This window comes from Heptranchias perlo, chromosome 1, assembly GCF_035084215.1.
Source record: "Heptranchias perlo isolate sHepPer1 chromosome 1, sHepPer1.hap1, whole genome shotgun sequence".
Classification (NCBI taxonomy): Eukaryota; Metazoa; Chordata; class Chondrichthyes; order Hexanchiformes; family Hexanchidae; genus Heptranchias; species Heptranchias perlo.
This window is the reverse complement of record NC_090325.1, coordinates 115,734,957-115,748,472: the sequence shown is the minus strand read 5'-3', so window position 1 is coordinate 115,748,472 and position 13,516 is coordinate 115,734,957. Positions and strand designations below refer to the sequence as shown.

Sequence of the window (13,516 nt, the reverse complement as noted above, 5' to 3'; positions counted from 1 at the left end):
CTACGGATTATTGCTTCCAGTTCCCCCGTTTTATTTTGGATGCTGTGTACATTGCTGTACAGGCAGTTTAATTCATCTTGAATAGTTCCTTTTACTTTAGTATAAAAGAACTGTTAAAAATACTGTTTTATAAACTGTATTTTTTTTATTCATTCATGGGATGTGGGCGTCGTTGACAAGGCCAGGATTTATTGTCAATCCCTAATTGCCCTTGAGAAGGTGGTGGTGAGCTGCCGCCTTGAACCGCTGCAGTCCGTGTGGTGAAGGTTCTCCCACAGTGCTATTAGGAAGGGAGTTCTAAGATTTTGTCCCAGCGACCATGAAGGAACGGCAATATATTTCCAAGTCAGGATGGTGTGTGACTTGGAGGGGACCATGCAGTTGGTGGTGCCTTTGTCCTTCTAGGTGGTAGAGGTCACAGGTTTGGGAGGTGCTGTCGAAGAAGCCTTGGCAAGTTGCTACAGTGCATCTTGTAGAGGGTACACATTGCAGCCACGGTGTGCCGGTGGTGAAGGGAGTGAATGTTTAAGGTGTTGGATGGGGTGCCAATCAAGCGGGCTGCTTTGTCCTGGATGGTGTTGAGCTTCTTGAGTGTTGTTGGAGCTGCACTCATCCAGGCAAGTGGAGAGTATTCCATCACACTCCTGACTTGTGCCTTGTAGCTGGTGGAAAGGCTTTGGGGAGTCAAGAGGTGAGTCACTCACTGCAAAATACCCAGCCTCTGACTTGCTCTTGTAGCTACAGTATTTATGTGGCTGGTCCAGTTCAGTTTCTGGTCACTGGTGATCCCCAGGGTGATCCCCAGGGTTGATGGTGGGGGATTCGGTGATGTTAATGCCGTTGAATGTCAAGGGGAGATGGTTAGACTCTCTCTTGTTGGAAATGGTTATTGCCTAGCACTTGTGTGGCGCGAATGTTACTTGCCACTTAACAGCCCAAGCCTGAATGTTGTCTGTTGCATGCGGGCACGGACTGCTTCGTTATCTGAGGAGTTGCGAATGGAACTGAACATCAACGAACATCCCCACTTCTGACCTTATGATGGAGCGAAGGTCATTGATGAAGCAGCTGAAGATGGTTGGGCCTAGACCGTTCCTTGACCGTTTGTTATCTTTACTCCTTACTCTGGGGTCTGACCTTTACACTCCTCTCCTGTTTCTTTTACCTTTAAGCTTTTGCTATTGCTACCAGATCCCTCCCCCCATCTTGCTAGTTTAAAGCCTTAAGCACAGCCCTATATATCCTTTCCTATAGGACTCTGCTCCCATTCCGGTTCAGGTGGAGCCTGTCCCAGCAGTACAGCTCCTTCCTGTCCCAGTACTGGTGTCAATGTCCCATAAAATGGAACACCTCCTTTCCACACCAGTCTTTCAGCCATGCATTCACCTTTCTGATCTGCCTATTCCTGTGCCAGTTAGCACATGGCTTGGATTGTAAACCTGAGATTATGACCCATGAGGTCCTGTTTTTTAATTTAGTTCCTAGCTTCTGATATTCCTTTAGCAGGACCTCCTCCCTGTTGTTCCTTGTGTCATTGACAATGTGGACCATGACAATTGCATCTTCCCCCCCCCCCCCCCACCCTTCCAAGTTCCTCCCCAGTTGCTCCGAGATGTCCTTTCTACTTACACCAAGTAGACAACACAACCTCCTGGACACTCAGTGTGACTGCAGAGGACGCTACCTATCCCCCGATTATAGAATCCCCTATGACTACAACCTTTCTATTCTGATCTCCCCCCGCCCTCTCCCCCCTTAGACTGCCTCATGCTCCATGGTGCCACGTTTAGCATTCTGGGCATCCTCCCTGCAGCCTTCATCCTTATCCTCACAGGAATCAAGTACCTCGATAGGACCAGTGTCTGCAGGACCTCCTTCTCTACCTCCCCTTCCCTTATCAGTCGGAGTGTCTCTAACTCGCACTCTAGCTCAAAGACTCTAAGCCGGTGTGTCGTAAGCCAGAGAAATTTACTGCAGATGTGGCAATCTGGGACAGTCTCACTGTCAACAAACTCCCACATATTACAGTCCCGACACACAGCCTGTACTGCCATCTCTAGTTTTTGTTTATTTCTAGGACTAATAGAATCACTTGAGATCTAGATTCTATTAAGTAAATGGATTTAGCTTGATTTCAAAATAATTAGCAATTACTTAGTCTTTGTTTTAAATTTTATGTATTTTTTAATTTAGGTCTTAAAAGCTTTAAAAGTTGATAGATTAGTTTATAGTCCCTTGGTTTACATCGCTTAGCACCTCCTTCCCCCTCTGCATCTAATTCCCACATTCACCAAATGTAAAATTAATGTTCCTTGACTGGGTTGTGCTGTTCACAAAAGGTCAGTTGTTTGACCTGCCACTGGCAATCCAGGAACTGGGACTGATGCTGAAGAACCATGATTATCTCTGAAATGATCCACATGAATTTCAAATCTGAGTCCATCTGACATCACTTAAACAGTATACACTGTCAGTTGACAAACGAGCAGACGAGGCCCCTATCTGCTACTGCGTATTGGACGAGATTCAAATGAGATTTGGGCTGCGGCCATGACAATTTGCCAATGAGAGTGAATTGGAGGGCATAGCAGAATATCAGCTTAGATATTCTGTTGGAGTTCTCAATGGCAGTATAATTCCTGCCACCATCCCTGCCACTTTGCCAACTTTTATTTTTAAAAAAACTTGAAGTGCTTGGTAAAAATAATGATCAAAAGCTGTTGGTGCTTCCAAACCACCTATATTCTAGAGGTGGTAATAGTTACTTTGCCCTATTTAACCTGTTAGCTTGCTTTCAATTAAAATAAATTTGCCAAAAATGAATAAATTCACCAAGTTTCACCAGTCAATATTTCATCATAAAGGGTTTTATTTTACTGTCATTGTATACACAGCTGAAACTGTTTTAGCTTTCTATTCAATAATTGTGATTTCTTCAGTGTTTCATTGCTAATTATATTTGCTGCATATAATTTTAACTTCCTTTCTCTTCAGGATACTTTGGAGCTTCTGAGTCTGCATTGAAGATCTAACTGTACTGATTTGTTACATTCTCCAAATTGATAGTAAATTCTATTTCATTAATGTACCAAAACGCATATGTATTGTTAAAAGCAAGTTTTAACTGAACACTGTAATTTTTCTTTCTTGCAGGAAACATTATCGAATGAAGCCAATTGCGTTGAAGAAATCTTAAAAGTAAGGTCTAGCATTTCACCACACTTATTTTGAGTGCTGCATTGTTTTTATACTGGTCTGTTACTGCTGTTATAGATAAGGGGTAACTTGATACTGTACTGACGCACATTACTTTAATAAGTTTTCAGACCAATTACTGAAAAAACGCTGCAATATTTATTCTACTCGGCCTAGATAATTCTGTTGGTGTTCTCAATGGCAGTATAATTCCTGCTAAATTGCCCATCACAAATTCTAATGTGCATTTTTTATGTAGTACTGAGCAATGAACTTTAAGTTCAGGAACCGGGACTTCTGGAAGAGAAGTTTCAACAACGGCTATTCAAAAATATTCGGCAGTAATTGCACTGATGTGAGTTTAACGCATACTCTCCTGTATAAAAAGGCATCGTTCGTAGAATGTTTTTAGGACTTAAATTGTATTGATCCATGGATCTATTTGTTTAGTGATTAGAATGGTAGAAAAATATCAAAGTCCCTTAGATCGGTCGTGTACCATTTCACTTCATTCGTACTTTTGTTTTCGCCATTGAAAGTCAGATATATTTGCACTAGACACCAGTATTGTTTGTTCCTTTTTTTAAAAAAGAAATTGCAAGAATGTTTTGTTCCAGTATTTTGTTCCAATCAGTGATTGCTGATGACATTTGTTCAGGAGCAGTAAATTACTCTGGAAAAGTTACTGAGCCTAGCTGTGATCAGATTGGATTAGCATATCATTTATGGCACAATTGTACTGCTTTTACCAGTACATTACCTGTACCATTTGTATCATAGTGCTTGCACACCCCCGTTTGGGGTTGATCGGAGCGGGATTAGTGGCAGAGTTTCATGCAGGCATGGAGTGTGCTTTTCTGGTTTCTAGTACTTCTCCGTCCATAGAACGCTGAAATCAGCCAGTGGAATGCTTGTGCAGGAGATTGCCCAAACATGTTCAATAAACAACGTCCTTTGTGATAGCTCTTATTATGCTGTAGTTGGCACACAGCAAAATTAGTGTAAAACCACCTGGTGGAAGTAGCCTTGCTTGCTTTTGGCACCACTATGGTGCATTTCTTTTCAGGACAGTAAAATCTTGAGCCTGTCACCCATATGCCAAAGGTGCACTATAATAATGGGGACTCTATTACACTGTTTAATACCATGTGGCACAGCAACTCCTCCAAGTCTGTCTTTAGCACTTAGTTGACATTTTAATTTTTGTCCTTGTTAAATCATTTTTTAAAAACTCTTTTCATTTAAAGAAATCAAATTTAATATAATTTAGAAGTTTCCATGTCTACATTTAGTAGGTACTATATTTTACCCATGACTTTTCTCCCCTTGCCCCTCTTTTCCTAAAGACAGCAACTTGGGCGAGCATATAGTTCCTTGATTGTTGGCAGTCCTTCGGTATCTTCTTTAAATGGCATTCTTCCTGTATGAGCCCAGACAATAAATATTGATGAGCTATTCAATCGCTGAGAGCCATTAGAGCAAAGCCAGCTTCTGAATTCTTGGTTCAGTGGTAGCACCCTCACCTGAGTCAGAGGTTATGAGTTTAAGCCTCTCTTCAGAGACTTGAGCACAACTTAGGCTGACATTCCAGTGCCATACCGAGGGAATGCTGCGCTGTCGGACGTGCCATCTTTCAGAGACCTTAATCTGATGCCCTATTTGCTCTCTCAAATGGACGTTAAAAAGTCCCTTGGCACTATTTCGAAGAAGAGCAGGGGAGTTCTCCCTCGTGCCCTGGCTGATATTTATTTATCCCTCAACCAGCATCATTAAAACAGATTATCTGGTCATTTATCTCATTGCTGTTTATGGGACCTTGCTGTGTGCAAATGGGTTGCCTCATTTCCATACATTACAACAGTGACTACATTTCAAACATTGATTGTGAAGCACTTTGGGATGCCCTGAGAATGTGAAAGGTGCTATATAAATGCAAGTTTGTTCATTCTTTGGAAAGCAATCAGAAACCTGGTTGCTTGCATACTAGAAGCTCAGAAGGAAATTACCTACATGTGGAAAAGAATTAGCATTTTTGTAACACTTTATCACATCCTTAGGACATCCCAAAGTGCTTCCCAACCAATAGATTACTTGTGAAGTGAGTCATTGTTGTTATGTAGACAAATGTGGCAGCCAATTTGTGAAAAGCAAGGCCCCACAAATAGCAAATGAAATCAATTGCCCGTTGATTTGTTTTTAGTGGTGTTGCTTCAGAAAGAATTGTTGGCTAGGACCCCAGGAGAACTCATGATCTTTGAATAGTGACACGAGATATTTTATACCCACCTGAACCAGATAATACCTTCATTTAGCTTCTCATCTAAAAGATGAATAAAGAATGTTAGAGTAATGTTGTTACTTGTCAAGAAAAAAGTGGTTTAAATATGTTTTCACATTAGTCAAAATGGTTCTCGAAGAGCTGTTGTACTGAAAAGAAACCAGTGGTTTACAGTAGGGAGCACAGTCAAAAGGAAATAATAACTGGAATCCTCTGTTTTTATACCAGTACTATTTTCTGAGCAACACATAGGGACATTCTGCTTCAGGAAATGGCTAGTTTTTGTTGAGTAAACATGGGAATTAAGAGTTCACTAGACCAAATGATTACCATCTTTCCGTAGAAGCGGAAGTTAATTCTGTTGCTGCTTAAACCCAGTTTGTTTTAGTCTGTTTTATTCTCATTTATTCACTTTGCTGAATAAATGAGAAGGCCATATCGCTAGTATGTGAAATCATAGGATCTTACAGCACAGATGGAGGCCCAAAATATAATGACTAGCATTCTAAAGGTTATGATTTTTCTCCTTTTGACCTCCGCTCTATGAAAGTGAAGTGATTAAAGCACAAGGTGTCTGTACGAGTTGTATTCATTCACAGGCCTTCAAAGGGCCTAGTAATCTTTCAACTTTTAATTAATGGCAACTGTCCATCTGATTGTCCGTGTTGATTGAATAAGTTACCAAACTACTTTGGCTCTTTATAATATATATATCTAGTCATTGATTTTGTTAGAAAATGCAGATATATGGTGGTATTTTTAAAAAAATTCTCATGATGTGGGTAACAATGGTAAGTTGCCTTGAGATAGCTGATCTTTTAAAACTGAGTGGCTTGCTAGGCACTCCCAACAGTTAGCAGAGCTAACTTCTCTGAAGGGCATTAAAGAACCAGTTTGGTTTTTATGATCTGGAACCTTTCATGGTTAGTTTTGTGGTGCTGGCTCCCAATTATAATTGATTTTCACATCTTGCTGTGGTAGGATTGGAACTCATGACCTCTGGTTTGCTAGTCCAGTACCAGAACCATTAGGCTATCATATACTATGGAGGTAATTTTGACTTGTGATGTAAAACAGATGATATTGCCCATTGTACATCTCTCCCAATTTTAATTTCCATTGACTTCATCGGGCTGAATCGATAGTGCCTGTTTTACACTATCACCCAAAGTCAAAATTACCCCCACATGTGTTTTAATAATGCAAGTTTAGTGGTGAAATATCAGCTTTTTCACACTTATGGCGAAACTTTGTAATCTTCACTCTGACAACGTTCCTTGCTGCCCCATTGAAGTAGAAATCATGGTGTGTATTTCTCTAGCAGTGATGTGACAAGACACATGTAAGGTACCGTTAACACTGCCTTCATTTAAACATGAGTTACATTTGACTTCTGTTGTTCATTGCCTTAGCTGGAAGTGGTTTGGACAATAGTAGGTCTTTTCTCCTGGAGTTATTTCTATCATGGGATGTGAAAAGGAGAATGTAGGAGGCTATATGTCTGCTTGGTGGTGAGAGCTGGGTCTCTATGGAGGCACAGAAGCAGAGGCTGGATGCTTTTGGAAAGTGGGCACCGCTGAAGTAGTGAGGGGGAGTGCCCAGTATATATTGGCTAAGAACAATGAGAAGATTGTGATTGGCAGAACATGTGTGCGGTATGAAGATAACTTCCTTTGGAAAGGTGAGCTCAAAGTTCCAGACTGATAATAAATGATATGAGAGACCATGTGATGGTATATGGTATATACCACTGTATATAGTGACACTGAATATGGGAAGACTTCAATAGAAGAGTGCTGAACAGCAGGAGGAACTGACAGAGTCCATGGCAGCGAGGTCCTGTGTCCAGCCTGGTTATGGCTGATTGACGTTGGCTTCTGGTACCCAGAACCTCCGACACTTATGGGTCGATCATATTGCACCAGAACAGATTTTGTAATTCACGTCTGTCAGTCTGGTCCTGCAGATTTAAAAAATGTAATAATTTTGCATACATGTGTGAATATCCCTGGATGCATCAATACAATTCTGTTGTGTGTTATTACGTGTTGCATTCTGTAGTGCGTAATCTGGAATCTAAATTGACTTGCAGTTATAATGTAGTCAGGTGCCTGCAAGACTAGAATTAAACTAGACTGTTCTGCTTTTGATTCAGTCTTAGCCAGTTGGAAAGGTTATATTGCACATTGAATGTCAGATTTCAATTCGATCTAGGCCCTGATGTGCACTGTAACCAAGAGTAAAAGGTGGGACAGATATCTTTGGGGCACCTATGTAATGAAGTGTTCATCTACAATGGGTTTTTCTGATATTAATTTTTCTTTAGTAAAGGACTAATTTTAATCTTATGGTGTTCAAAACTTGTACCGGTTTCTTTACTGTTGGCTTAATTTTGCACAATATTGCCACACTGCAGGTGCATTTGGATTTTAAGTACAGTTTGCTGATTCAAAATAATTTTTTGTGCTAAAAAAATTAATTATCGAACAATCTTGAATTAAGTAATGTAAATAAAACAGAAAAATGGAACTTTAATGCTTACAATTTGACTTAAGTAATTTTGAATTAAGAAGAGTAGACTGCATTTCTTTGCTTTCTTTCTCCTTTTCTGGCAAGCTTTCTTTTTAGCATTTTAACATTTGTCCATTGTATTTCAGTCTTGTTTCTCTCACTAACAGTATGTTGCCCTGTAATAATTGCCACTGTTTTCTAACCAAGCCGTACCCAATAGGGCTGGGGGACAAACTACCGACGGTTCTCTGCCTATAACACTCTTAGCCTGCCACAAAGGCCTACAAGTGACCCATGAGCACTCTAGCCCAGACTTTCTGTTGACCGATTGTTCTTGGGGGTGGGGGTGGGGGCAGGGATGTGGAACGAGGGTGGGGGAAAGGAATGGAAAGTATGCTAGGTGTCTTCTGTGCATTTTTACATATATATATCTATATACAGCTCTTGTGTCGTTTAATCAAATTCCCCTTCATCACTGCTTTGTTTCATGTCTGTAATGCCTAGTTAGTTCCTGATTCCATTATAGAAGGGTTCCAACTGTGTCACCATAGCATGTCTATATTATCCATATATTTTCATTAAGTTGCAGTCTCTAATGTCAAATGGACTTGAGCATTGTTCTGTTACTTGGGATTCCCCCTCATCTGTGAAGATGGAAATAACCGTACCATTGACTTGTTTTGGTTGTTTTGACAGGAAATGACACATTCATGGCCACCTCCTCTAACTGCCATCCAAACGCCTAGTACAACAGAACCATCCAAATTTCCTTTCCCAAACAAGGTACGTAAAGTATATCCGATAGGTAAACACAACTAAATCCACAGTGTTTTGTGTGAAATTGTGTTTGTTGCAGTTTAAATATTTAAATATTTTCCTAAATTTTGTTAAAGTTGCTATTGGGGGTGGGGGAACTATACACAGTGCAGAGAAACTCAGTCTGTGCAAACTGTTTTTTAATAATTTCAGACTTGAATTAAAATGTGAAATTTATAACCTACAATACTAAGATATTTTCTTTGTATCTTAGGACACTCAACATGTCCCTTCTGGCTTTGTAGGACACAGTGAGTAATAGTTCAAATCTGATTTATCATTTGTGTTCATTGTTTGAATCTTGAAAACAAACTGAGATTTTTTTTATTTCTATGTATAGGAAGACCAATCCATTTGTCAGGTTGTTTGTATTTTGGAAAGATTCATTATTTTATCATGGTATAATCTAAACTATTTAAAATGCTTGTTACAAATGATGTAAGTTACATTACAGTGGAAACCAGTTTATAGTGGTAAAACTTCACACTGGAAGAAAATTCCAGAGTCTGACTTCATTTGGTGTGTGACTGGATAGAATAACACTTCTACTTTAATGAGATTACTGCCCTTTTCTAATAGCATCTGGACCCTTTAGTCCATACGTTTAAAAAATACAAAAGAAATCTATGTCGCCATAATTACTTAACAGCATTTTCACAATTACTTAACAACATTCATTTCAGCTCAGCCACAGGAAATGGCAGATCTCTGGATTGCGATTTCAGGTGATGCAGAGAGAGAGGCAAAGAATGTTCTCTGCCTTAATTTGTAACAGAGCTGTATCAGAAAGTGTCTCTGGATATTTTGGCATTCCCCGCTGCATTGTTCAGTTTTGTGCGTTGGACAGTTTTTTTTTAATGTAAACAGGAAGGAGAAGAGTGTTGTTGCTGTCAGCTTGCCTGCTTTCTACCCTCTAGTTCAGCGGTTCCCAAACTGTGAGATGTGCCCCTCTTTCCCCGAGTTATCAGAAGGGCACAAGATGGACAGGCTGGCCAAGAATGAGAGCCACTGATGAGGCCTCCCTTAGCCAGAGGAGATGCATTACGGAGCGAACTCCGCACAAGCAGGACATTTGAATACCCGCCAATTTTCTAGAAGTGGACATTGCACCTATGCGAGCTGCTTCTGGGCGACAGTAATCGGTTATTATGCACCAGAAGCAGCTCTAATTGGAGTAACTGATTACTGTTGCACCAGAAGGAGCTCTGATTGGTCCAATGTCCACTTCTAGAAATTAGCAGGGATTCAAACACCCCGCACTGTGCTGAGATCACCCCGTAATGCATCTTTTCTGGCTATGCGAGGCTGCATCAGTTAAAGTGAAAGACTTTTCTCTGGTGTCTTCTGATTGCTGCATGAAAGTAGAGATCCTTGGAGCAGTTGGCTATTTGAAGCACATGTGACTGAAAGAAGGCTGAGCAATTTGAACTTCCCAATTTTCTCCCCCCAGCTTTTGAAACCAATAGGATTGAACTCTGCCATTTTATTGGGGCTACAAAATACTGTCCCTTAGAAAAGGGAGGGGGGCATGAACGCGACATGGATCTCCAAAGCAGGGCTCAGCAAATGTTTGGGAACGTCTGCTCCAGCTTTCTCTTCAGCCACCGTTCAAGATTGTTTTGCAGGATCTAACTGTGACTTTGCTCCTCGTGCTGTGGACCTAAAATCAGCAGGAGAAAGAAAATTGCTTTTTTTTAAAAAACAAATACATATATATTACTATATTTACACGTACATTTAAAAAAAAAGTCTTTAAGCCCACACCAAGAGGAACAAAGTCATAAATACTGCAAACATTGTTTCAACAGCAACCAGGGTGCGAATGGGCTTGAGATGGCCACATCAATTTGGCTACGAGCATAGCAGTGTTTATTGCTGCAGGAACTCGTACTTTTCTAAATCCACTTGGATTACAATGCCAGTCAGGAATTGAATCATCCAAATGCTTTTTGTTCGGCTCCTGACCTCCACTATAAAGGAGGCATTAGCCTCTTTGAATCAATGTTGGATAGCCACAATTTCAAGTTAAGCTGTTGGCTGAGGTCTGTTTCACTGAACTACAAGCGTCAGCGATGCTCAGTCAGCTGGCTCCTAATCTAGTGTGGATTTGTCATAACAAACAAGATTTTTCTATTGAAGCGAAGTAAAATGCACTCTGATATCAGGCTTCTTTATTCTTGAAATGAAATAAATACTTCACCGCAATGCTAATATCTTTTTTCCATCTGTGGTTTTCTTAGCTAGTGAGTATATGTATACTCATCAATAAAGTTTACTTTTGTTCCCGTTAACAATAATTACAAGATGTATACAAACCCTCCCAGGCTATACTGTTGTAACTCCCTTGTTATTTTTGAGCTGCCAAGACTGCAGTGCGCTAATCTGAGCAATGTGCTGTTTTTTTTTCTTGGCTTTGGGCACCAAGGGGTCGATTTTGCAATGGTGACGGGTTGGCAGCGTTGGGGGGGGGGGTGAAGGTGTGCGTGCGTGGCAAACTCGTATGAACAAAACTTACCGTTTCCAAAGCGATCGCGTTGTGATTGCTGATGATTAACGTCCTCTCCGGGTTTCATGCCCGGCAGCCAGCCTCGTTGACAGGCTGGCTGCCGTCAGGAGCTGCAACGCGAAGTGGGGGGAGAGAAAGAGAGCGAGACGGCATCCGGTGCTGGAATGGAAGATCGGGGTGGGGGGAGAAGAGAGGGGAAGATCGGGGATAAAGAGGGGGACGTCGGAACAGGGCGCAAAGGTAGGTTCATTTTGTGTTTTGACTTCCTTCTATGGTTTTTTATTTAATTTATTTTGTTTCTTTTTCCCTGATCTGGTGAATCAGAAGCAGTGGGCAAGCCGCCCAGGTAAGTTTAAAAAATCGTCACAATCGCTTAATCTGTCACAGGTAAAGTGCCTTAAGTTCCTCAATGAGGTACATTTGGCTCTTTAACTGTAAAGCCGGCGGGACTTTCAGTTTCGGGTCACCTGCGCGCACACAGATGGGTCCCTGGGAAACTCGGAAGTCGGCGGGTTGGAGCCGGCTTCCGAACCCGAACGGGATTTCTACGATTTTCAGAGCCCGCACCCGCAATTGCCCCCCTAAAATTGAGCCCCATGTCACTACGTTGCTGCTGTGTTGCCTGGGTGTGGTTCAGGATTTTGAGCTCCAGAATACGTTGCATGATGTCAGATTCATCAGTGATGCATCCTGGATCTTTGCACGTGCAATGTAAATTTTTAAAACAAAAATTTTCATGGCACCAATATAACTGGCATGAACTAATAAAATCGGCTCCTGATGAGACTGTGATAAAATGAGACCATTTGTTTGAAATCTGGGCAGTTAGAAATACTGGCCTCTATCAGTTGACTGCAACTTCAACGATAGATCAAAATAAACAGCAAATGCACGGTACTTTTCTATTGTGTTCGTGTATTTTGTTTTACAGAGAAATGTGAGATCCTTCCAAAAAGTTCTCAAACAGGAAAATCGTGAGTATATATTTTCTTTAAAATGCCACTATGACTTTTTTATCATGTGGAATCATTCACATAGACGGTCCTTTTTCTTATACAAGTATCAATTATATCCACTATGAAATTATTAAACTGATGTACTCTTCCTAAAATTTGGCTGGCAAATTCCTTCCTGCCCTGAAGTTAAGATGGTCACCAGCAGGTGAATGTATCTGGTGCAGGTCTTTGGACTATTAGTTAACAGGTGGGTGCAGTGTTGGGATCAGCCCTCTCCTATACTAGCTACTTAAGACTGGAAAACTCTTTTCCTCCCCGCCCGAGGGAAATCTGAAGTGCAAATGTTGATAAAGCTTGGGATTTGAGCTCTACTTTAGAGTCCTCTGCCACCTTCCAAGCCCACCCCCCAAAAAAGTCAATGAAATTGGCTTTTGTACAATAAAGTCTTTAATTTTGTGGAAATTAGCAGCTCTTAAAACTCACTTGGAAGGTTAATTTTTTTTTGGCCACCTGCTTCCTCCACTATAAATAGTGCAAGCTGGCTTCTGGTCTCCAGTTCCATTTCACAAGTATTGTAATACGTGTGTCTTTGCTGCCGCCTTGTCCTCTCCCTCACCAAACCACAATGAGCTGTCCCACAGCTAAAATCGCAGTGCCCTGTGTGTCAGTTGGCATCAAAATGCTAGCACATTTATGGCTTTAAACAGGATACAAAATGCTGAACACTGTTTCAGGTTTTGAATTCTTTTGTTTCGCAGCATTGCTTTTCTAGAATAAAGCCAGACATCTTCTCATATAGACTTTAAAGTCTAAGGACAAGTTGAAAGAAAAATAGTTCTGTACACTGTTTTAGGGTGCTAGATATTTGAACTGATATTAGTTTACATCATTCAGAAGGATGGCTCAGGAAGCATTCCTGTATTCACAAAACTATGTGGTCCAAATTATAATGGGGAACACGCTAGCATGTGAAGGTTCTGATATACTAAACCACCGAGTGGGAGGTCAACAGTTTAGGACTGCAATGTTCCTTTCCTTTGCTCCCCCAGGCATATGCATACAAGTATTGTTGGTTCCCAAACTTGCCTGCCCCTTTGTGGGGAGGCCAAGCACTTCGACCACAAGGAAAGAAAGTTGAAGGCCAGTCAACAGCATCCCTTCCCCAGCTATTCTTCTGCCCTGGCTAGCAGCTTTCTACAGTTATTGATGGAGGCCTACAACAAGTCTCCAGCAATCGCTAACTTGGCAGGGTGC

At 41.1% G+C, this 13,516-nt stretch overlaps 1 protein-coding gene across 1 annotated transcript in view; it reads left to right on the top strand.

The window, feature by feature from the left end:
- Positions 1-13,516, top strand: part of LOC137325382 (AF4/FMR2 family member 1-like) — a 141,862-nt gene that overhangs the window by 94,570 nt on the left and 33,776 nt on the right. Inside the window, exons 4-7 of the mRNA XM_067990421.1 lie at positions 3,154-3,198; positions 8,681-8,767; positions 9,015-9,051; positions 12,238-12,280. Coding sequence (XP_067846522.1) covers positions 3,154-3,198; positions 8,681-8,767; positions 9,015-9,051; positions 12,238-12,280 — 212 coding nt within the window. The remainder of the gene's footprint in view (positions 1-3,153; positions 3,199-8,680; positions 8,768-9,014; positions 9,052-12,237; positions 12,281-13,516) is intronic.